This window comes from Neodiprion virginianus, chromosome 4, assembly GCF_021901495.1.
Source record: "Neodiprion virginianus isolate iyNeoVirg1 chromosome 4, iyNeoVirg1.1, whole genome shotgun sequence".
Lineage (NCBI taxonomy): Eukaryota > Metazoa > Arthropoda > Insecta > Hymenoptera > Diprionidae > Neodiprion > Neodiprion virginianus.
The window spans coordinates 1229295-1255065 of NC_060880.1; the positions used below are offsets into that span (position 1 = coordinate 1229295).

At 40.7% G+C, this 25771-nt stretch overlaps 1 protein-coding gene and 2 long non-coding RNA genes across 6 annotated transcripts; 2 read left to right on the plus strand and 1 right to left on the minus strand.

The window, feature by feature from the left end:
* The first annotated feature begins 7 nt into the window (after positions 1-7).
* LOC124303484 (uncharacterized) lies at positions 8-1438 on the plus strand. The gene is made up of 3 exons (XR_006907922.1): positions 8-164; positions 373-479; positions 1321-1438. It is a non-coding gene; the product is annotated as an uncharacterized LOC124303484 (long non-coding RNA).
* On the minus strand, positions 627-4911 carry LOC124303482 (uncharacterized). 4 transcript variants are annotated; one of them, XM_046760735.1, is made up of 5 exons: positions 4092-4911; positions 3859-3973; positions 2931-3203; positions 2493-2583; positions 627-2415 (listed from the first exon to the last, which is right to left on the minus strand). In XM_046760735.1, exons 1-3 carry the CDS (start codon positions 4566-4568, stop codon positions 3004-3006), a joined length of 792 nt encoding a protein of 263 aa, XP_046616691.1. In that variant the 5' UTR covers positions 4569-4911; the 3' UTR covers positions 627-2415; positions 2493-2583; positions 2931-3003. The 4 variants fall into 4 exon arrangements, with proteins under 4 accessions (XP_046616691.1, XP_046616690.1, XP_046616689.1 ...); XM_046760734.1 differs by having other exon boundaries at positions 2972-3203; positions 3826-3973; XM_046760733.1 differs by having other exon boundaries at positions 3826-3973.
* LOC124303483 (uncharacterized) lies at positions 3115-18539 on the plus strand. Its single transcript, XR_006907921.1, has 5 exons — positions 3115-3248; positions 3698-3997; positions 6248-6840; positions 6962-7231; positions 18105-18539. It is a non-coding gene; the product is annotated as an uncharacterized LOC124303483 (long non-coding RNA).
* Positions 18540-25771: the final 7232 nt, after the last annotated feature.

Genomic DNA, 25771 nt, shown 5'->3' on the forward strand with positions numbered 1-25771 from the left:
TTGTACGTGGCGTCACCTAGCTTCGACCTCTCGACTCACATGCGATCGAACTGCGCCTGCGTCGGTTGGATTTCTTATTTACTTCGGTGCTTCAAGTTGTCGATGTTTGTTCAGCACGCGTCGAGGGACAATATTTACTTTCATATGTAGCCACGGGATGATAGGTAAATAACAAAAAGTAGATCTTACGCGAAAATAGATTACGCGTACTTCCTCGTACGATTCTCATCGTCTGTTATAAGCAGGCCCACGTACTTATTTCACGTAGCTTTGCTTCTTAAGTTTCTTTGCTCCTAAACATTTGCAACGCGAGCAACACGTGTAGCGCCTAACGTCAGGTTGTACAGAAGGAAGGCGTTGTTTTGTTTCAAGCTGATGCATGAAATCGCTGTCGTTATTTCGTCAAAACACACACTCATAAATGGTCTTGACTAGTCGCCGTTAGATCAACAATGGAAACCGAAAAATCTCGTTTCGATGTGAGTAGAATAAATCGTAAGGTGATTGTTTGTATTTAAGGAAAATCTTGTCTTTTAGAACGGGTACAACCAGTTGCTTTCGGGAATGAAAAAAAAACATGTATCTATACAGCTCAATACAAACAATTGTGATCTTGCATTTCACGATTATTGGATAATTAGAGTCTTCTTCAATTCCGTGCTTGATAAAATACATTCATGTAATATATTATTCGTTTACGAGCATGTATACATTTAAGAAAATTACAGTTGGAAACATTTGATCATATTGAAGTTGGTAACGTTATCGTATGGGTTCATGATGAGAAAAACGGTTATTTAGCGATATTGAAGTTGTCTGCAATTCATCGAACCGTAATAAAACAAAACATTCTCAAATTTCGAAATCTTAGTTCCTTCAAAGTAACTCTAAAATAAGGAAAATTGTGATGCTTCCCTAATGTTTCGTTACGATAACATTACTAATTTCAACCTCGTAATATTTGCTGTCTGTAGTCACCAGGGCATTCGGACTGCATCACATTGACTTTTCGTTGTGATTACAACAATATACGTACGCACAATGGTTAGAGCATAGTGTCGTAGGTTGCGTAAAAAGCGTTTTGGACATTTGCATGTGCAGAAGAATCGTTACTAGTACCTGCATTGGTGAAATTCATCATCGTTATAACCGTGAAATAGCTTCGTACATACGTCGAGTTAGAGTATACTTCTATGTAGAAATATAATATGTCAACAGATATTTTTATATTATACAGTAAATATCGAGTGTTGGAAACTTAGAGTACTCATAAAATACATTTTCACATCGATATAATATGTACTACATTACTCATTACAGATTCGAGATTTGGTCACTCTCTCCATCTGTATCTGGACCTCATCAGTATCACTCTTTGCGAGATCCTCTTTTCATCCGGATTTCGAACACAGGCCTGTTCGTATTCAAAATCTCTTGGGACTGACCATCTTCGCTATAATACGAGTATACCATTCCCGTATCAGCTGCGAACTCCTACAGTCGAGTGAGTAATAAACTTATTTGTGGATAGTTCGCTTTAAAGGCAAGCGAACTTTCCGTTCGATGCATTAATTGCTACAAACATTTTACATCAGAAAATACCTTGATTATATCTACATTCGCGTTCAAGTATGGGTATAACTTGTGTAAGGTATATTTTAACAGCACCACGAATTTTCAGATTATTCGGTGTTTGTACAGTCGTTGATTCAAATGCGTCACAAAAGAACTTATGCATACATATATATCATGAATATTTCTAGATTGATCTCGCAAAATTCTTATGCATAGTTTTAATGGATATTGGCACTCGTTTATTGAACCGCAATGCGATCAGAATGTGTACTTCTTTCAGCTATTTTTCTTTTAGTATCCTCTGTTGTTTTAATTCTTGCTAGGCTTGTGTGGACTTTGGTAATTGCCTATCAATGCAGTATCACACAAATATTAGACACTTATACATCGAGAATAATTATGGCGAAAATTATGACACGGGGATCGAAATTTGGCGAGATTCCTCAATGCTCATATCTTAGTCCAAATTCAGAGATAACGGATAATTCGTTGCTATGAGTCAGCAATGTATAAAAAACAGATCACTAATTCCCTATTCTCATCTAGTTGAAAATAATAGATTATAGCATAATCCGGTTTACATTATGCCAGAAATAACAATTTGTTACAATTTAAAAATAATGTAAATCCTCTGAAAGGAAAAAAACCACTTAAACCACAAGCACTGATAAAATCGTGTCCAACGAGCGACAATTACAAATCGATTCCGTAGCTGTTTCGTCGTTCATGATAATTCACCTGAAATCGTTCCGAGTCAACCGCTTGGCTGATTGTGCGTGAGCAACGTTTTTCGTCCGTAAATGATGCGTGTCTTTGATGTAGGGAATCGTGGTTAGTCACCTGAAACTCGACGAGGTTAGTACAAGCGTAAATGATGGTGAACCGTTTAAAAGGCGTTTAAATCCTTGTTCACTTACCAGCGCAAGATGAGAAAGCAGGCGTTGAAATTCTCGTAGTTTGCTCGATGTGTAGGTACATACGGGCTTCTAAACAAGGTCTGCTGGAATCCTGAACGGAACAATTTTTTCTTCCTGAGTAGGTATACAAGGGGGATTCTGCGTAAAAATTCCAACACCGGAATATTGCCGACATTTCAGCCGCTTTATAGCTCAGACACAAGCTCTTCTAAATTTTTCATTTTCGCGGTGATTACCATAATTTTCTTTTCTCTCTGAAAACAGAGAAACGGGAGTTTGAAAATGGTGTCTGAGCTATAAAACGGTTAAAATGTCTGTAAAATGCAGGTTTCGAAATCTGTACGCAGAAACCCCGTTGTATACCTACTTTTAGAATCAAACCGGACATTGTTTACATAGCAAAACCTGTCGAGTAAGCAAAGTGAACTGATTAATTACAATCGATAAGGCGTATAGTCTCCAGCAATGGCCTCACGCACACAGAAGACTTCCTGCGTCACGTCGGAAAAATTCAATGACGCCTAATCAGACGACAACGACGTCGCGAAGTGTCCGTCAAAACGGTTACGTCCTCTTCCGAGTCGATGACGAACGACGGTCTTCTAGACAGCCGGCCCGTGTTCACGGTTGTCGAAATCGGGACCTGATCCTTCTTACCCAGGCACTGAGCTGGAAATGACGACCGACGAAGCAGTGGGGGTGGCCGGGCAGCTGAAAAAGGACATTATGGTTCCTAGAGTTTCGCTGTTTGCGCAGGTAAATCGGTTCGTTATTTTGTCACGCTGGTCCAACGAAAACGACGTGGTGCGATTTTCTGTAAGATATCTTTAATCCTGGAAGTATTATTCCAGTCTTTGCTCAATGCCACCGCAAGTATTTATACAACGGCGAGCTGCTTGAACGAGGAGTTAAAGCGATTGGTTTTTTGTTTAATTACTATCGAAATGATACACTGTGGCTGATTTATGACACCTATACGATATTATATTCCGCACATTGCAAAAGGAGGTCAAAGATTCGTTGAATACATTGCCGTAATTATAAACACGTCGGTAGATTTTTTACTCTTGTTGGGGTCAAACGGGAAGGATCACGTTTTAGAAAAACAGTGAACACATGATTGTCAATGTCTCTTATTTTTCCACTGTAGCTTTTGCTGATCAATTATGCAAACTGTTTATAAGAAGATACGGAATATGTTTCAGAATCTCATTTCTCGGAGAGTTATATTTCAGCACGTCCGGAGCGTATCCTGCGCTCTGCAACAAGTGGGTCGAAACTGGATGTTGACTATATCTAATGCAATAGTCGTTCTATTATACTTGCGATTTACCGAGCAAACGAAGCGGGGATCGATGCATCATACCCTGGATTTCGAAGGACTTCTGGGCCTGAACCGTCTCCTTGCGAACGGCTCGTCTCTGGGCTAAATCGACGAGGGATGATTTCCTCGCTACAGTCGCGACGCCGCCGTCGGAACGCTGGTTATGGAATTTAAGAAAACGGTGAGGATGGATGCCACATGTCGCGTGACTTGCTGCTACTCTTTACTCTGCTTTGATCTGCATCGTAATTATAATGACAAATCAGCCGGCGCACCTTGACTGCCGCAAAAAGACGAACTCGCAGAACTTCGACCAGCGCAGCAACCGCCGAACCGACCAGCAAGACAGCGAGGATATGACCCGCTATGGAGATGGAATTCTTCTGATGAGTGCTCACGTTTTGCTGATCGCTCGTGTCTTCCGCAAATCTTTTGGCGTATCTTTCAGCGGCGAATCGTCCCCTCGATTTCTCGCCATCAGGACGCTTTGGTTTGGTGCAGTTTCCATCGTAGTTGCTGAGGTGTACCAACTTCGCTAGGGATTTGTAGTCGGGGTTCCCGCAGAGCTTCATCCTTCGGTAATCCGCTTGCGGTAGTTCATCAGCGGATCTCCCTCGTTCCTGCTCGTCAAATCCACCCGTTTCGCGATTCGTATCAAGCAGCAGCTTCAGCGGCAGTGAAAACAGCGCGCCAAGTATCAAGAGCGTTAAGAGTATGCCGACGTTTATGCCAAGCGACACACGGCTGATCATCTTTAGCCGAATGATCGCGAAATAGGTACCGGTGATTAATCAGCCCTCCATTTTACATATCGCGTAGGTACACACTCGCGAAATATCCTCATCAGTCGCGCACTTCGGATAATTTTACTTGACTTTATCGCACTGTTGAGATGGATGAGCCGTTACTGCGAACGGTTGTGCTCTCGTTATAGCCGCTGTTACTAAACTGGAACGGCAATTTCGCGAGACGAGCTCGTTTTATGCCCGCGATACGTTTGTTCGAAATACACCGATCACCTTTTCCATCGTTGTTCAAACACAACTGTTGCGTCTATTCCTCAAACTCTGCAGCTGGCCGAGGCGGGTCTCCTCGGCAATGTGGGCTGATATTGATTCCCCGAAGACCACTACTGCGCACGCCCAATCTTCCGAACATGTATTATATTTCTTTCGACGCGTTGATAGTCGAGTATTCAAATTTGATAAAGTGACCTCACCGATGGCGATAATGCATGGTCGTCGTTTTGTCACCGATCGATATTGACTTGGTATACGAACAGTAACTCGATCCACTGATTGAAAACGGTGCGATTGAGTTGAATCCGAGTAGTGAATGAGCACAATATACCATAAGGCACGAATTTGAACCGAGCTCCGTCCAATAGATCAGGTTCAATGATGAACGTTGAAAATGGATAACCGTTTTTGCATATAATTGGAATTCACAGTTTGACGATTTGATGGATAATTGATAAATGCCACATGAATTAAAAAATCTTAGCTATTTCGGCCAGAGGGAGATTTGGTTGCTGTATGGGTCTTGAGTACCCAGCAACCCGTTGGGAGTGATGGGACATTACGGGGGCAGCCGTAAGGGTGGTAAAGAAGTATTTGGAAGGACCTTTGGTGTACGAAAAGATATGTGTGTGTGTGTGTATGTTTAAGGAGGGGGTCTTTTGAAGCTGCCGTCCTTAGTGTGCATACATAAATAATATTAGACAATATCAAATTAAAATTCGCATCTTTCCACGAGAGCAACAATGGCCAGGCCAACAAAGGAAGCGCCTGCTCAGCAGAGGCGGCGTCGGGTCGGAGGAGCGAGGCGGCGTCGTTTATAAAAGTAATAAAACAATCGAACAACAACTCCGAAGCCGAGGGAGCGAGAGGCGAATCGGCCGGACGCGAGAATAGCCGGTGGCTAAAGGAGGAAGGAAACGGTGGTACAGCAAAAACGAATAAAAAGTAGAGATGAAACACAGGGGAACACCGACCCGACCTGCAGGCCGACCGGTAGCCCCGCCGGAATACGTATATATCTTGCTCTGCTTCTCCATACTCCGATTCTTCGAGGTTCTCAATCCTCCTGCACCTCTGCATGTACAGTCTTGTACTTCAGCTGGCTCTTCGCCGTCTTTAACTCGTCCACTTGAGGGTAGAAGCTTTTCATCTGACCTTTCGAGTCGGGTTCGAGTTGGAGCACCCCCTTAAAGAGGTTTTATTTGGCCTCGACTGGTCTGCTCTTCATTCACACGGTAGAAAAAAATGCGGTGTGGACTTGTATAGAATATTTTTTTGTGTCGATCCAAGACTATTTGATATCAATCCGACACTACCTGACATTGAAATTTTGAATTGACTACAAATTGTTCTACATATAGTGGTCCACACCAGCCAGTTTTGGTCAATTTTAACACCGTCATTTTTTACAGTACACACGGCCGTGTAACGGGGAGATCGAGGAGATACGGAAAATGGTTCGAGATGCGAATTCTGGAGCGTCTAGTGCTCGAGATCACGTCTTCGAGGTTTCTTGGGATGAGAACCCGCGTATGTAGAGCAGATGCTGGCAGTGGTGGCCCCGGTGTGTGATTTTTCACCGCCGACAGCTCCTCCTTCGAGACCCGCGCATTCCACCTTTCGCTTCCCCCTGCCTCCCAGCATCCTTCACTCGCTGGACCCGGCGCGGTCCAGCACTTGGTCGTCGTGGCGTGGCGTGGCTCGTACCCCCGCCAACCTGAACCTGGACGCGCCACTGGACACCGGTTGCACGATCTTAGATTTGCTGATCTCGCATTCGAAGAGCCACCAACACACCGGCCGACTCTACCCATAACCCGATATTCGCTCACACTCGCGCACTCACGCTCAGGGTCCGCCGGTGCATGAGTTACTCCGCGAGTGACATACGCCGCTCTTCAACACCTACCCGCAGCCACTTCCATCCTCCACTCGATCGCTCCTTCGTTCCTTCGTCATCGACGAGCGTGAATTTCACCAATTTATCAAGTTTCTTGACCAATTTGTAAGTCTGTTCACCACCTTTGGTTTGCTCGAAACCTTGAAGGCACTCTTTTCGGACTTAACAATTCTAATCTTCCCAGCTTACAGTAAAAAACTCAAAGACATTTTCAAAACATTTTCAGGTTATTCAAGGACGTTAAAAAGAGAATGTTCCCAGGAGACAAAAAAAATTCCAGGATAGTTTTCAGGACTCTTGAAGGACAAGCAAAATTCAAGGATATTTTCAGGACCACTGGACACCGTCAGTCGTACACCACAGGGCAATTGTACTTCCTCCAGAATCAGTTGTAATCTCAACCACGTTGGACCGATTGTCAGTAGTTGTTACTCCCTGTTTCTCCCGAACTTGGTGTGATCCAGATCCGTTCAAGTGACGATATTCGCAAATGAGGGTAGGTAATTCTATTCTGAAAAGGATGATACGCCTGTTTCTCGGTTCGGTATAACACTGACGCATAACGATCTAAATTTTTCACGGCACGAACTCTATTAAGGCATCGGTTCGTGAATTAGTACACCACGCCAGGGAGGCACTTCATTCTTCACGTGGACCTCTGTACCTAACGAACGTATTACAAACCGACAATAACTTGTGACCACGTATAATGGACGTATAAGGTTACCGTTAACAATCCCCACACTTCGCACGTGTGTGTGTATAGCACAGAATTATTGACAACCATAACAATTTATGACCTGAAAGCACTTCATCCGCGTCTCCTGTAACATGTTTTATCTGATACTTTGACGCGTTGGTAGATGAATGACTTTTTTCTTTAAATAACTCTATCAGATGGCCGTTTTCTGTTCAACGACGTCGGACTCGGAAAAATCACTATGGTAGGTGTAGAGTGCTCGAAATTTAGTAGGGGCAAAATTCCACATCTCATGCATATTTTCAGTTTCGAAAAATTAAAGTTTGCTTCAATTACTTGATTATTAACGCGATGCTGCAAGATCACTTGGACGATGTATCTATAATCCATATTATTCACCAATATGTAGTTGAATTAGATCTTGACCTTCTGATGAACGAATTCATCAACCTTAACAGCTGCGAAAATGCAACTTTCGGCATATCAAAGTGAAGTAAAGTGCACGGAAAAAAATCTAATGTAGATTCTACTTCGGTTGTGGTGAATATATGTACAGCAATTTTTTTGAGTAAAAGCTACATCAATTGTGGTAGATTCAACCAAACATTAGGGTGACTCATTTTTTAATTTTTTTTTTTTTGTTAAGCTGCTACTCGAAAAGCTTGTGACAAATACTGAAAAATAAATTGTCGTAAAACCTGAAGGAGGTAGGAAAATATTTAGAGTACGCTCCCGATTACTGAAATATTTTTCATGTATTTTTATGTGGACACCTTGCACCAAGAGACGATAATCAAAAAAAATAAATAAACTAATGTATATAATGTAAGTCCGTAAGGTGTACGCGTGAAAATAAATAAAAAATATTCCAATAATAGGGTAGCGGCCTCTAAATATTTTTCTACCTCCTTCAGGTTTTATGACAATTTTTTTCCCTAGTATTTGTCACAAATTATTCGAGTGGCACCTAAAAAAAAATAAAAGGTTACAAAATGAACCACCCTGTTGCATACACTCTGACACTTACTATTGATTTCGTAAGTCTTATTATTGCATTTGTAAATCTTGCCAAAATTGCTGTGGGTACAAGATTTATCTCGAAAAAAGTGCTGTCCATACATCGACCGCGACCTATGTAAAATCTACAATATTTTTCTTTCCCCGTGTTTACTAGTCCGAGACCCCCGCCGGTCACGGAGTGGTAAGAAAACGTAGGCGGAAGGCCTTCCGTGCCGTGCCTCCATGCTTTCCGCAGTCAGGTTCGCCGGCGCAGCGCCGCAACAGCTTCCTGCCTTCGCGATCACGTAACCGCGTCGTCAAACGGTAGCGATTCAAGAAGCTCAACCGCCTCTCGCCCGTCCCCCTCCCCCTCCCACAGTCTCTGCGCACAGCTTATATTGGCAGGTTGAAATTGCGCGAGGTGCACTTAGGCGCTGCAGCTTGCAAGCTCCGGCCCCCGTTGTAACGCACTGCAATGCCGCAACGCTGCAATGCTGCGGGAATTCTTGTACGGCAATTTGCGTAATTCTGACAGCCGCTGTGCTGGATTCCCTCGCAGCAAAGAATCACTGCTGCACCTGCTACCGCCTGGTAGTCGTTACACCTATAACCGAGAGATGCGAAATGCGTATCGCAAAACGCTAAACTCTTCACGACCTCAACAGCTGCCGTTGTAACGCGACTTACCGATTCGCACGCGTCAAATTCGCACTCGCTGCCGATCTATTCGCTAGATCGTGATAAATCAATCTTGACACGATCCCAATTATTATTGCGAGATGGGAAGTTTTCTGAACTGCGTTGAAAAATTGATCCGATAGCTTGCGGATTAGAAGATAATGGAATCCGATTCCTCAGCTGGGAAATATTGTACAATTTGATATGTAACACGGGTCAAAAAAACAAAAGTTTTCTTAAATTTTGATTCTACACATCGAATAATGAGCAAAACTTTTATTTGTTACTTATAAAGTTTGTTTTTGTCTTTTTTACGTTGATAAACAAGTCTTGAAGTTTTTGGTTGATAGCTAGTATGGGTGCCTATTCGGAAGAAAAAGGAAAACGTTTTCACCAAGATGTGATGGACTTTGTCGCTATTAACGTTTCCAGGGGCGGTTTAATGAGAGCGTGATGGAAGATTAGGTTTCGAGTTTGATACGAGAAATTCCGTACGAATATAGAATAAGTACGAAAAACATTAATTTTTCAACTTTGTCCATCAATTCCTTTACATTCGTCGTCTATTATCAATTATTATTTTTGAATAACATTGATTTAAATGCAAAACTGAAGTTTGTTCAATTGTTATTTACAATAAATGTTTGAGAAAATAGGTAACTGTTCTTAAAATCTGAAATACCGTTCTAGTTTCTACGAAAACAAACTTTATCTAATACAACTATTTTTTCACTTATTAGTTACGTAGAAGATATCAAAATTTGACCTCTAGAACCAAGACTGAAATTCACGTTTACCGGTGTACCTAATCAAGCATAAATTATGTTTATGCAACGAATCTTTCTTCGTCGATATGTTTTTGACACACAATCATAAATGTATCGGCAGACTTTTGAAAAACCGACCAATAGCCTAACGACGCGGAACAGTTTCTTGCATCGCAAGTATAAAACGGAGAACGGTGCAGAGGATTCATGTGTTGTAAACGGAGTATATACATACTACTGTAACAAGTACCGGATATACGTGAAGATAAAATGGAAATTTATGAGCGCGGTTTTATTGGTAAAAGTTAACGGCGTGAAACGAATATTATTAACGCGTCAATGGGTTTTGCGATGAAAACCCCGTTTTTGCACATCTCACCGATAGCCGGTGAGCGCTCTTCCAGGGGTCGCTGGACCCGCCGATGATCGAGGAGTCCACCGGCTCTGGAAGGTGATTCGAACCTGTTCCGGTGCGTCGAAATTTACGATCCTGATAATTGCGTTCGCGCTTTTATACGCACCCGATAGCAGCTGGCGCGATCAGCTCGACACTCTCCGCAATCGCAGCGTAGATTCGAACGCGTCTGAAAACCTGTGCCGGAGCAGTTGAAGCCAATTATTGAAGTTCTTTTCGGAACTAGGATCGTCCAACAGTCGTTATTGATCGCGTAATCTTTCGCTCATAATTAATCGGTAATACCAAGGATCTGAAAGAGTTAGAAAAATTCAACTCACGGTCATCGAACCGAAAAGTATTGCCTTGTATTATATCTGGGTATAAGAGATGCGTGAAATCGTCTCATGCCGCGTTCATTCCTTCTAATTAACGCGACGCGATTGGGTTTATAAAGCTGTCGATATCTCACCGAATATGCATATAGATATCAAAAATATCTTACGTTGTTACGCTGAATATATATATATATATATATATATACGAATTATTTTCGATGAGGTGAAATACGGTATGGCTGAGAACACGGAACGTGAGTTCATAGATAAACGTCTGTAATAATCGTATCTGTATGTTAATAAAAATCATCGCTGACCGATATTCATTGCGGTGTTATTGCATTAAAATATTACACTTTATACCTCAGGTGTTGAGTGTATACTTATATCTGTTAATTATCTTATTTAGCCTCTCACCATTACGTTCAAGTTGTTCGAAAACCCGGCGCTGTGGTCAGAATTTTTCATCTCAATTCGTTTCATTCCGTGTGTATGTAAATTCTTTATCTGTTGTGCGATGTAAACAGTGAATTTCGTAAATCGTTGAGATTGGGTGATTTCTTACGGGGTTATACATGTCAGGATTTTTCAAGGATCAATTTTTTTTTAATTACATTTTTGTACTGTAGACATTACATTCAAGTATATACGCAGAAAATTTCATGTCGATCCGACAAATATTCTCGAAGTTACGCGCACATTTGCAAAGACGCCCCGGAGATTTTGAAAGTGCTTTCGAAACTTTTTTCGTATCATCCAGTTTAGAGATATCTCGCTCACTGCAAGACGCTTTTTTCTCGGGGTGCTCCCGAAGATCGGCTATTGCAGTTTTAAAAATCATTATGATATAGAAATAAAAAATACCAGAATAAAGTTCAACGTTGAGTTATACGTATAACAATTTTTATATTCATAAATTGAACTGTTTCTTGATGAAAAATCCTTGAAAAATCGATTCTCTCGGCCTTCTGACAAGGTATAAACTTAAAACCCCTTAAAATGATGTACCAAACCTGCAGATCCGTCGAGTTTCAATTTGGTTCCGATTCAAACGGTATGAAAATTTTTCCACGCAACTGCATCATTCCTCCTGAACGCCGAGTACGGAAATTATCCTTGAATATGTTGTCCGGGGTTGTATTTTTACTTTTTGTTTTTTTTTCTACTACTTCCCGCACGTTTGGCACCCGATCAGTTATACCGGCCGCTTAGCCACGGGGGCGAACGCCTCCCTAGAGATAAATCTGTGTGAAGTAAGATCCCGAGAGGGGAGAAGAGGAGAGCAGGAGGACCACGAAGGGGCCCGGAATCCGCTCCCACGCCTATCAGATGTTAATGACCCTAATGACTGTAACCAGAGCAGGCTTAGGAGCATTGACATTGAGATAAGCCGATATCTTCACATCTCCATCGGGCCAACTGCGTTGGTTATTATTTATTTATATATGCAGCCAAAGCACTTCGAATAACCTGTTTGACAACACAGGACCTCCTCTCGGCTCGTCCGTTCCTCCGCTTGATGCTCGTACGAAAAATACTCACTCACGTATCCATTCCACAGGATGCCTCGGTTTCCGAGGAAAGCCATGAGCACCTTTTATCCACCTGCTGCTATTTCGACATCAATCGTACAAGCGACCTTTCGGTCAGCGAGCAAGCGTAAATATATGACGTAACGAACGCATGCATTTCGGATCATTTTCTCCAGTTCGAGGCTTTTATTACGGGAAACGGAATTAAAGAGAGTGAACGTTTTGATTGTACGAGTAAATATACTTACATCGCAGAAAAATCGACTTAAATATTTTTGTTTCTTACATCGAATACAGATATAATTGACGCGTTGGTTTTTTTTCTTATTTTGCACAGCGAAATAAAAAAACACGTGCTAATTATTTCTGTATTCAATGCAAGAAACAAAAACATTTGAGACGATTTTGTTTTCCAATTGTAAATATGATACGCAGGAATTACCCTAAATTTTCATCGTTTATATCTTACACTGTTGTGAATATATTTTGCGATTTTCTTGTCATCAAAATTAGTCCGCAAATGCGAGAATTCGATGCTTTAAAATCTATCAGAAAATTTCGGCTCTGTCAGGAATTATGGCTTGAATTTTCCGATGCACCGCAGCAATTTTATACCTATACAAATCACACGCACTCGTGACGAAGTCCATTTTTTTATATCGGCTCGATGAACCGATTAATTTGAAGAAATTAAATATGACACGGTTGACAAGTTGTATTTGTAGCCATGTGGGCACAGCCTCCCGGTGAATTTACAATCTCGCACAACGCGGATTCGGCAACGCATATAAGGTGTTACGATCAGATAATGTATACGTCCAGTGACGTATGATATATATACACAGTGTGTTTATATCTGCTTCGTGATCAATTGATAATTGGGTATCTTAATAACTTCGTGGTAAATAATTCTACATTCGTGTGTCAACGTGCCGCAATTAGCCGGTGAAAAGAACGACGAGAAATATCCGTTATTTTTGATATAATTGAAAGGTAAACTAAAGAGAAGGGATTATAAATATCGGGGAACAAGTTTTAGAAAGTTTATTATTTCACAGAGTTATTCGGTGAAAAAATACGGAATCATCCGATCAGCTCGCAGCTTTTTGAGCAATCGTTGTACGAGTTTCAAAATCTTCGTTAAACCGACAACGTTAATAAAAACGACAATTAAGCCTGAAAATAATCGTTCAAGTCCAACGGAATGAGGTTTTCTCGTAATCCCATCCCAATTAGGTATGTGCATACAAATGAAAAATCAATGAATTATAGGAATATTATTTCTCTTAATTTGTTACAGGCATATAGCTCGGATACGTAAGATCAATTTTCGAAAACTAATATTATTCCAATTGCCTAATACGGGTTTTAAGAAATGCTCGCATTATGCAGACGTATTAATCCTCGCACCGTTTACAGGTATTCATTGCATAAATAATTGCTCTTGCTGCATATTATAAAAATATAATGCAACGTGCGGGTAAATAAATTATGAACCTCGGAAGGCTTATGTTCATTGATATTTGTATTTGGAAAAGGTCTCTCGTACGCTCTGCTTTTCATGCTTGCTGCATAGTTTGCATATTTATTAAACTTTCCGGCCTACGCACTGGACCGTATTAAAAAAATTTGTATACTTTTTTTTCAATATTCAAGTAAAAAATATTGCGTATTTTTTATGTATTTTTCCAAAGATGGAAAAAAAAACTTTACCATGTTATTTAAATGGAAAATAGAAGATCACGATAATTCACCTCTTAACGTTAATATTAAGAGCTCAAACTTTGAAAGCATTTTTTTTTTGTCGTTATTTGGAAAATTATTTTTTACTTTGATTTGGAAAAAAAAATCGATACACGCTTTTGCTTGATTACGGATATTTCGTGATTGCCGAAGCGCAGCTCGGCTCGTTCGTTGCAGCGTTTCGAGGACCCCGCATATTATCGTTATACGTACCCATAAAGGTACCTGCGGGTACGTAGGTACAGGCATAGGGCCCGGTCTGTATACGGTTAAACAAATTATCATATATGAACCAATCCACAGGACGTTAATGAATCGATCGCTCACGTCCCACGGTGATCTTGTGACCGTAGGCAAACACTTTCCCATGTCATTTTGATTAAGAACTCGACCCTGCGCAGCTACGACTCCTCGTACCCGTTCAGCTTGCGAGGTTATACGTACCGTAAACGTGCGGATGAAGTATTTTCAATGAAACGAACACTATACCGGTCACACACGTGTGTGGAAATTAGAGAAATTGAAATTAATTTATCCGAAGAATCTCAACTGTCAGAATGTAGACAAACATAAATTTGGCCAAGGAGCTAATTTTTACTTTTGTTTTCGAATCCTCATTCTTCTCTTTGCATTTGCTTCTTCGGTTGCTCTAATTTAATACCGCATGGCTTCAGGCGATCCTCTGATTTTCAAAACACGAATGAAACAACCATTTAATTTATTTCGAGCAAATTCACCCTGCACCCGTATTTAGAGAAGCTTATTTTATTTATTTCCACTATTCATATAAATAACACGTAAAAAAACAAAAAAAAAAAAAAACTGAAGATTTGAGAATATTTTGTCATACACGTTGCTAGTTGATAGTCAAGCCGTTACCGAGTGAAAAAGAGTCCAAAATTTTCCCATATTGTGTTACATGTTATTTAAATGGAAATTGGAAAAAAATAAAATAGGTATCTTTTAATATCAATATTAAGAGCTCATATTTGACGCGCGTTTGTAAGAAAAACAAGGTTTTTTTTTAGTTTTTTGGAACACCCTGTTGCACATGTACGCATGGAACTTCGAGCACAATCTTCGCCGCGGTCGGATTGCGCTATCATCGTTATCTCGTCACTTGGCCTACAGAGAGCCAGGGACGATTGCACGTATGCGGTACAAACCACGTATCGGCATCGACCTGTATGGGCATAAATACCCGGTGTCCGTGTTCGATAATATCCGAGAGAGCGAGCCTGGGAGTAAAAAAAATGGGGAGACAGGGGGCGATTTACAACTATTACAATTCCGACATTGTGCAGCGAATTAGCTTCAAAACGCTGCAAGTCTTCGTCGCTTTGCGCATTACGCTTGGCTGGCCGTGGCTATGCCATTACTACTTGCCAGAGGGGCCGGGACTTGAAGGGGGGAAATTGTAACGACATTTAAAACGCTGCAAAAAACAATTCCCTAGTTTGCTAGTCGTCGAGCAAGGATGTCTAGTTATTTTTTGCAATCCCCTTCCTCCCCCTCGCGCCTTATTTTTTTCCTTAGTTTTTGGATCGCTTCTTGAGGATTTTCAACCTTCTTTTTTTCGACAACCTGCCGCACAGATTTATATTACTTATTTTTCCTCCTGGGGTGAAAAAAGAAATAAAAGAGTACTGTGAGAAAAGAAAACGAGATTGAGTAGGAGAAAGAGAGATAAGGAACCCGGCAGCAAGCGGAGATCGGGGTGTGCCGGCTGCCGCGTGTCCGCTAACGAATGGTGACAGTTCCCGTACCGTCGAATTAACTCTAATGGAGCGTATCTATCAGGTGGAATTAATTTGTAATTAAGTCTTGGTTGTAGGCGGTGATTTTTATTATATATACAACTCGACCGTAAACTCGTGCCTTTTAATACGTGTCATATCATGCTTACAATACATATACGTACGCGTCTCGCATGCATGTTTATACCTGTTTGCTAAATCATCCTTTCCTGTGTATATATTTATTTGTTTGACGTATATTTACGTGTAAATTTTAGCAGTGTAAGAAATTATGCTCCGGCTAAGGTATATTGGTCAAAATTTTTCTTAACGTGATCTTTGTTTTTCTTCGATTGTCTCTATTTGATTTCCGCAGAGTAAACGTATAGTGCAGAATCACTGAAACCGGATGTTACGAAAGGCATTAGATTTCCGGTACGGGGTCGAATTTGAAATACGCTTTTCGACTCTGTGTCATACAATTAGGTCAACGGACGAAGAAACAATTGCAATCCAAAATGGCTGCGCGATCACGTGGCACGTCCGATTCAATTGTTTTTTCTCCGCCATCTTGATCGTGTCAAGATTTCCGCGTTTTCACGTCGAGTAAGACCCGTTCGACAATACAGTCCGTTCAGATTGCAGGTATGTGTGTAAAAGATTTGAAGTTGACAATCTTCGTTGCCGCAATTTTGTTTGTATAATCGTTGAGGGGGAGTATTGGTAGTTTAAATCTAAAATTTCGATCCAAATCCGCGGTAGCTTCGGTCGCGATACAGAGACTCCCCCCCTTCCACAACGATTAGAAGAACAAAATTGTGTGGCCCAAATCAAATCCCACAGGAGTTGATATTGCAACGAATAGTATTTATTAATAAATAACAGGCTTTTCCATTTCGAATTGACGCCGGTACCCGTCGGCAGTAGAAGGTTGGCTATTAGATAGAACGTTTCATACTCGTGTGTCTGACATGTGCATCGGAGCCTGGCCTAACCATTGTAAATTTAGCTTACGACAATTGTGGTATGTAAAAATTGCAATTCCAGGTGCAAATTTTCTAGTGAAAATTTCTACCGCTCCGAATTTTTACTGAAAAGCTACAAATTTTAATGAGAAACTATGCGTATTCAGAATTTTGTACAAAAATTGTACGAAATGATCCGATTTTCGTAAAAATTCGTACAAAATCGTAGAAATAATTGTCACCATAAGTAGGTGTTCTTTTTCGCATCCATATAATTTCGCGTCGCGGGTTGCCGCTTGCCAGGCGCGGCGCGTGTAACATCGCCGGAATTCACGTCGGAACAACACGTGTTCCGTCGGCGAGCTAGATTCCGAAGGCTCATAAAACGATGGAAGAATTTATTTGTCGTCGGGATCAGCCCCCTTCTCGCCTCCCCCGCCTCCCTCACTCTCTCCGTTGCCGCTTCTATCGCCGTTCGCTCTCTTCGCGGACACCGAGCGGCACGCACGACGCCTCTGTGCTAAAAATACCTAATATGTATGTGAGGTTATAATCGACGCCGCGATCCCAAACAGTGACAGTTCAACCTCGGGCCGTTAAGCAGCGCCGCGCCGCGTCGAACCGGGAACGCTTAATTCACAGTGATTTTTTTTTTACTCACTCCGAATACAAAATGCGCGACAAGTTGTCGTCCGTTAATCGTTCGCATTAACCCTGAGACCTGATCGAAAATTCGACGGCTAGGAATCGAGTCTTGAGGTAGAGAATTTTATGATATGTATACATTGTGCGTTTGGATTCTCGAGTGATACCAGAGTAGGTATATAGATATAGTTGGATTTCACTTGAGAAATATCCTCATTCTCTGGGACGTTAATAGGAATGTGTAACAGGAAAGGAAACAATGTTTACGATCCTTGGATGAAACGCATATCAGTTGAACGGATATACCGTGTGGCTGTAACTTGGAGTGCTATAATTAAATACAATATACGTTTGCAAAATTGTATACGTATAACGCGACTCAAATCTCTCAGCCCGTGGACAACGTGTACGATATTATACGCTGGAGTGCGTTTATTTATAAACCGATTAATAACCCTACCTACCAAGTATACAGTTTAAACAAATCGCCTCCGAGCGCTGATACTAAAAACCTTTGGCGTATGTACATACATTGCAGTATCAAAAGTGTTCTGTGAAAACGCGTGGTGACCAAACGTTTTATCAACACTGTTAAAAATTTCTGTACGGAACTTCCTACGCTGTATTAAAAGTTTTATTCGGTTCACCGCGTGTTCACTGTTTATTCAATTTACAAATACAACAAATTTACAAAAAAATGTATTAAATTCAAATAACGGTATCGCATATGCTTCTTATAAATTTTACTCCAAACACAAGGCAAATGCATAGTAATTTGCGTCGCTAGATGAAATTTGCAAAATAGCAACCTGATTTCGTAATTCGACAACTCTTACTCTTGCGTCACTAAATTTGCAATAATTTTTTTTCAGTCAACTCCAGCCGAATTCCATGTCGACGCTGGGAGGGAAACACGTGGACTCCAACCACCCCGTGCGCGGTCGGACGGATATAGACGATCGTCACCGCGATCAGGAGCGGCATCGCATCGTCGTCGGGCGTAAACATAGGTGAGGCAGAGAGGTGGGTGGGTGAGCGCGTATCACTCGCGTCGCGTCGCGTCGCGTCGCTCCGTTCCGCGTCGTCGGGTCAGCAGTGTCGCTCGCCTCTGCCTATCTTCACGCACCAGCCACGCAACGCACACCGTTTAACACCTGTCTCGTCTCACCCTCTCTCCCTCTCTCCCTCTCTCCCTCTCTCCGAGGCATCCGTCCGTCTCTCTCGTTCCACGCGACGATCCCCACGCGTTTTTCACACGCCGCGTGTATGCGTTTAACAGTGAAAGTGCAGTGAATAAGCTCGACGACGGGTTAAACCGCGAGTGGTTGTTTTTTTTTTTTCACATTTATTATTTTTATTCTTTTTTTTTGGTTTTTGTTTGTTTCTGTGCTCGTCAGGCGACGATTTGGATGAGGAATCAGTGCGACGACGGGATAACAATTAAATCATATTTTCGAGGGTTTTGTGTGCCCTTTTTTGGTGTTGTGCTTCTTCTTCTTTTTTTTTCTTTTTTTCTTTTTGTTTCAATATACGTGCTTTTCAATAAAGCGAGTCGTCGGGTTCGTTTTGTCGTTGCTCGTTCGCGTTCAGTGATGTGTGTCGCGGTGAGGTCAGGAAGATAACACACGACTCAGAGCGGAAGTGCCAGGCGCTGATAGCGGAACTCGACGCTGAATGCATATATAAGTAAGTTTTCACACTATTTTTATATTTTCAGTAGGTATAAGCTCGATCGAAACGATCGTGAGGATGAAGTTAGTAACGTGAACGTAACGCGTACGTCAGGTGAAAAAAGTTATTACTTCAGTACGCACACTTTTAAGGATTACTTTCAAGGATCAACTGGCTTTTCAGAATTAGTGTATAACTTGTTTAAAATGGTTTACCAATCATCGGAGTGTTGTAAAGATGCGAATTAGCGGTGTATCCTAAACATGCATCGTTAAGGTAACCTACGCTAACTTCATCCTTATAAATAAACTCGCACTTATTCATTTTAACGACTTGTCCACGTATTGTGTTCTCACTCGCTCTTTAGCAATGAATTTACGACGATGTGTAATCGTGCAATTTACCCCGTATATGTACGTGTAACGTGTGTTTGAGATCTCTTCGTCTTATCACCTTGTGCGGTAAAGTAGGTACACGGTGTCGAATTATTGTTACACGTGCGCGTAATCTAGTTTCGCATATTTTTTTTTGTTGCTGCCACTCGGAATTGCAAACCAGGAACACGATAAAACTTTTCGTTATTACGAACGAGAGGTAAAAATTGACGACTGGAGAATAGCAATATCTCTTTATTTCCTATCATTAATCTTATTCCCTCTAGGTGTTATACCACCAAGTGTGTTTATTTAATGTACTTGAGTGTAATCTTCTCATTTGCCGATATTTCGTCTAGTGCGGGGAATATAAAAAAACAAAAATATCATTAATCAGGAAGAATGATCTATTAGATTTTCAATCCGTGTACTGTTGTTTTATGTTGTCACGTGCGGCGAATCATCGTATAATAATAAAATACAGAGAACGAATCGATCGTTTGAAAATTGAAGAATTTCGAGCTATCAATGGATAAATCAATCTAGTAAATTGACCAATTGATCAATATTTAATAATTTTCTACATGCTTGTCTCGCGGTTTTTTTTTCACCCGGTTATTAGATATTTTCCGAATAAAATCCAACCCTACCGTTCAACTTGCTGAAATAATTTCGAACGCGCATTTGTACGGCAAAATGATTTCACACAGCTCAGTAATAATTACTGATCCGCAGGCGAAGTGAAAACGTGCACTTTGTTAACAATTAAACGCAAGAGGCTAAGGGAATATTACGGATTATCGTTTCCTGCGGAAGTGTGTAATTTGAACGCAGTATAACTCTTGGTCAGGGTGGTCAGGAAGGAAGTAAAAGACGATTCGCTGGCAAGAGTGGAGCGCCGTTTTACCCGTCCCCCGGGTTAGGTGAAATGAATTAATTTTTACCATAATAAATAAGCCATCAATCCATTCGGTACCTAATGACTATCATTAATTTTACGACTCTGGCAATCGAGTACCGAGAATCCGGCTTTTATGTCAGCGTTGCCTCCGCTCATATCGACCACAAACTCGACTGCTACGCTGCCTTCCTTCCTCCTCCGCGCTGTCGAAAGATTAGATAATAAGTACAACACGGGTAACAACTCGATTCCGCACTCTTCGGTTCACCTGCCCACCTAAGAGTTATACACACAGGCATACGGGTCTGCACCTACGTTTTCTTATCGCGGCCTTTTATCTCTAACCTCTGTACCGTCGACCGTACCTCGGTCCTATATACATACACACATATGTATGCATGGGGCATTCCACGCCAAATCGGTAAACGGTTGACCGTGACATTTTTTAATTTCATCAAAGATTTATCCCACGTCAGTGCGACACCTGAAAAGATTTCAAAAAGATTTTCAGATTTTCTCAATCACTCGTCGTTACCCTATCATTTTTTAAACCCATCTTAAAAACACCCAAATTCATTTTTAATAAACGAGAGAAGAAAACAACCGGTTTCCGAAATGAAACATTTTCACGAAAAATTCAGAGCGCTACCTAGTTTTTTTCTATTTTTTCAATTATTTTTATTATTTTTTTTTGTTTTTTTATTTAGCACTTTGAATTTTTTTGGTTAGCTAAAACATTGCTCAAACCGTATCAAAATTTTCAAAAAATTCCTAAAAAATCGTACCGTAATGGAACCGGTCTAGAAATGTTTTGACTGAAAATTAGAAGTTTTCAGAATATTTCGGGAATTTTTATACCGTTCGAACAATGTTTCAATTGACCAAGAAAATTGAAAGTGATGAAAAAAAAAAAAAACGTGAGAATAAGTTGGCTCATCATGGGTTGAATCTTTTAACTGTTTGGAATAGAAAATACAGTTGCCGATAATTTTTTGAGAATTTTAAAAAAGGTCCTTTTCAAAATCAGTTTAAACATTTATAAATAACTGAGTAGTCGAATAACAAATCTGAAAAAGTTCAGGATACTATTTCAGAGCTGGGACAATGCAGAAAATTTTTTAAACAACATTAAAAATGGCGAGGGTCGGACGTTGGTGGGGAATGCCCCATATGCATATGTATGTATTAAGAGTCGATGCATATATCGTAACGAATTTGCGTGTACAGCTTGCATCGTATACCTGTAATGAAAAATCTGCAAAACGTTTTGGGCTAATAGGGGTCGAAAGTGCACGCTAGGGCTCGTGCCAAAAGTTTTTTTTACTTAATTTTGCACAGATTATCTATATATCTTGTTTCAAATATTCCGGCACGCACGCACGAACGCACGCATGCACGCAAAGTACTGCGTGCAGCGGCATCTCAGCATCGTTTGAAAATGAGACAACGGCGTGGAATTTAACAGTTTCGTTTAATTTGAGTGAAGAAAAAAAAAAAAAAAAAAATTACAGGTTAGCCAACCCAACACGATCACTGGTTAAATTTCTCGTCGGCGAAGTGTGTATATATATATGTGTCATGTAAGAGTAACGAAAAGGGAAGCGCGATTGAAAAAATGCGCGCGGATTATTCAAGCGAAGAGATTTTTTTTTTTTCGTTCTTCCTCCTCTCTTTCACCATTTTATCTTTCACAGTTACTATTTTTCGTTTTCGTTTTCTTTTTACTAGAATCTTTCTCGAAGTTCGGTCATTTATTTTTATCTCGTTTTTTTTTTTTTTTTATTCCCTTTTCTCGCAAGTCTTATTAATCGCGTGGCACACGCTCTTCTGACTTCCCGATCCTCGCAAAGAGCCCTCGTCACAGATATTTCAAGACAGGATAAAACTCGGCTAGGCTGACACAAGTTATTATAACCCGATGCTCCCTTACTCATTATATGTGTTATATCTTCTTTCTCTCTTCATTCGTCGCCGCAGTATCGTCGTATTTACTTATCTCTCATACGCGTAATCGACGTGTCGTTCGACTTGAGGAAAAATAAAGATGAAATTTGAAGAAAAAAAAAAAAAAATTGTTAAAAAAACATTATTGAACAAGTCTCTCGCACACCTCAAACACGACATTCGCATTTTTCACGTTCTTGTATTATTTCTGTGTGTACCGAGTACACGTATCGTCACTTATTTGCCAAAACAGCTGTTGATTGTTCAGTTTATTTTTATTTTTGACATTACTTCTTTTTTGTCGGTAGGTAAAAACGTTACAAACGCTTTCGCATATTACCGAGGAATTCAATTAACTTTCACACGATGTAACCTAAGATGTAAAAAATCAAAATTCAACTTACCTCTTTTATTTTTCCCCCAGAATTGAATATCTTATATTTTCACTGTATAAATCAACGCACGTTTCTTCCAATTGCGTAGGAGGAAAAGGGAGAGTACAAGTTAATTAACCCTCCTCGCTCTTTCTTCTTCATTTTCGCAGGGTGGTCCTGGGAAACCTGAAAATGTCAGGAAATTCATCATTCAATGGAATTGTCTGGGAATTTTTAATTCGGTCACGGAAACGACTGAAAATTATCAGTATTCTTATCAGGGGAATTAGAAATGATTTTTTAAGGTAGCAAAAGTTAAATTTTTTTCGTCGAGTAAACAAATTTGCTTAAACTGACGTTTTTTCTTTGTACATTATATTATTTTTCGAATTCGAATTGAATTTGAAACGAATACAGAGTCAATAAGCTGAACGATTTAGGTTTTAGCAATTTACTGGAATTGGTAAAATATCCGGGAAAACTAGGTAAAGTTTTTCCCCAAACATTTTTGGCCACCCTGCAGTTTCAGTTTCGTTGTATAACGTAACCTATTTTATTATTACATCTACTTATCGCGGGTCTTGCCTGAGTATCGAAAAAAATTTGACGCAATTTTTTGTTGCGTCTTTCTGCGTCTCCGTGTATGCGGTAGACTTATCCGCCCATGTGTATTATCGGTATGTGCTGCTGGCTGCAGTCGGTTGGCTTCTTCTTCTTCTTCTTCTTATTTTCGACTCGCTTTGCGGCCTTCTTGCGACGTGGAAGGAGGATAAGGAGAAGGAGAAGGAGACGCGCGCGCCCCGAGGAAATGATTTTGATCTGACGTGATTTGCATAATTCCAGCTTCTTCCCCGCCCACCGTTCACCTGCTCAATTATATTCGCTGCGGAATTTAAAACGTGTTTTAAAAAAACATAGGCTCTTCACCTTCTTCCTTCGTCCTCTTCTCAACCTTGCCTTGCTTCTCTCTCCACCTCGCCTCACCTTCCCTCTCCACCTTCTCATGCTTCTCGTAAGATGTACGCTTGTCTCTTTGCGCAAAGATCGCATTTCCGATCGGTAGGTTCGTAGGTACCGATGTAACATGTAATATACCTCCCGTTATAGATTTGACTAATGTAAGTTCAGTGGAGGAACTCCGTCGCATAGACAAAAATCCGACGCGGAGCTTTTTCAATCGATCCTTATTGTTGATCAGCTTCGGTATGCGTGATATAATTACTGTAATCGATTTGGAAATTAGTCTCCTTGTTATGAAAATTTTAATGGGAATATTTCAGTGAAATCAATCGTAATATCGCGATTTAATCTTAATATTCACCGTTACAGATAATCGTAATAACACTTCAAGTCATTATACGAAATCATTCGAAACCAGTGTTTGAAATATTCAATAAGAGAAGCTTGTAATATCGTTCGAAATTTTTATACAAAATCACTTTAACGAGATCAAATTTATTCATGAAATTTCTCGCACGCGAATCAAAACAAACAACCCTTAATTTCAAGAACTCGTTACTTTAGGCAGTTGGTGAGTTAAAAATGATTACTTTTTGTTGATTTAATTATTATGAGACAGTAAAACGTTGAGCTAATTATTAAATTAACGTACTAGGTAAGCTCCTATTATGTTCTTAATTAAAAATATTGAAGAACTAATACTGCAATCTCAGTCAAGAGCTTACGTATGAATTCTTCAATCTAAATCGCTTTAAAATGCCAATTTATTGGAGCAGATGCGTTTGATTTATTACACGATGGTTTGTTTTACCGGAAAAACTTCTTTTTTTACACATATTTAACCAAAACATGTTCTTTTTCTTGCAATAGTCAAATTGACAGTTTCATTGGAAGATAACAAAAAAAAATCAATATCAGTGGAATAGTGAAAAATTAAATATTCAATGACATCAACGTGGTAAAGAAGAGTGTTGCTTTTTAAATTCATTTTAATAAAATGAGTAATTGCAAAGTGAAATTCTTCATCAATCTCAGCTTACGAGTATTAACATTAATTTGACGAGTGACAAATGTGCGACCTTATATTTCTTCTTTTTTACGCATACATATAAAACTATGGGTCTGTATTACTTTCGACCGAATTTGATTCTTTTGCTCCAATGGGCAGCCACAACGTTTGTTAGTTTTGGAGATATAACGATATTTGTAAGCCAAGCCGGAACGGGATCACAGACTTGTGCGGAAGCTGACTAAACTCTTGCAAATAGAGATTAGATTAAGGCAGGTCAGGTCCGGTCAGATATTGTCAATCTTCATTCAAATATCCTTAACTGTAAGCGAGATTTTTTCATCCGAATAGAATTTTCATTCTATCACCTTAAGCTGCTAGTTTGGTAATAAGATCCACAAAGGAATAGTATTACACTTGCCGATCGTTAACCCTTCGAGTCACAGTGTCCTTGAATACGAATCTGAAATCGGATTTCAAAAATTCAAGATGGCGGATCCAATACGGCGGACGAAAATTTCCAACTCGATCGAATCCGGAGAAAAAACTTTGCCCAGAAGTTTTCGGGGTCGCTGATTACAAAACTGAAATCAAATGTTGAAAATTCAGTACGGCGAATCCATTCTGTGAACGTATTCGATAAAATTGCAAATTTTCGTCCACCGTATTGGATCCGCCGTCTTGAATTAAAAAAAATCCGATTTCAGATTCCAAGAACCGCAGACCACCATCTCGTTACAAAATTTCAGCGCAATAACGTCTGACTCAAAGGGTCAACTCACTCTTCGCGCAAGTCTTTTCAAGCACGCACCAAGTCGTCTGAAAAACGTTCGATCTCCAAGACTCGACGCTTCACGCAGCACCATCCTTGGCTAGAGTTTCGCGCATGAATCTATCCGGGACGACGTCGCGACGACGTTCAACATGCGTGCGTGCTGCACGCGCGTGGACGCGATGCGTCGAGACGCGCGGAGTCCGAGGAAGATGGGCGAGAGGAGGACGGTGGCTACTCTCGCAATCAGGAGTCCGGACTCCTGACTCCTGACTCCGCGGCGAAGGGCGAGGCTCTCGCATCGCATCGCCTCTCTTTAAATCGTTGGCCGTTCACCCCGACCTCGCCTTACTCCTGATGCACACTCCGCAACTGGTTCGAATGATGCTCACTTGCCTAGCGTCCTAGTGCAAAGGTGCACTACTGGTATACCTCTGGTGGACGTCGGGAGGAAGCTTGCCCGGATGGATGGATAGATGGATGAATGGATGGATGGATGGTTGGATGGATGGATGGATGGATGGATGGATAGAT

Excerpts from the sequence above, each read along its gene's own strand:
- LOC124303482 (XM_046760734.1), bottom strand. The coding sequence starts at position 4,568 with ATGATCAGCCGTGTGTCGCTTGGCATAAACGTCGGCATACTCTTAACG. Across the intron at positions 3,974-4,091 it reads GTCTTTTTGCGGCAGTCAAG|CGTTCCGACGGCGGCGTCGC; the intron begins GTGCGCCGGCTG and ends TTCCATAACCAG. Across the intron at positions 3,204-3,825 it reads ATCCCCGCTTCGTTTGCTCG|CTGCCCGGCCACCCCCACTG; the intron begins GTAAATCGCAAG and ends GTCCTTTTTCAG.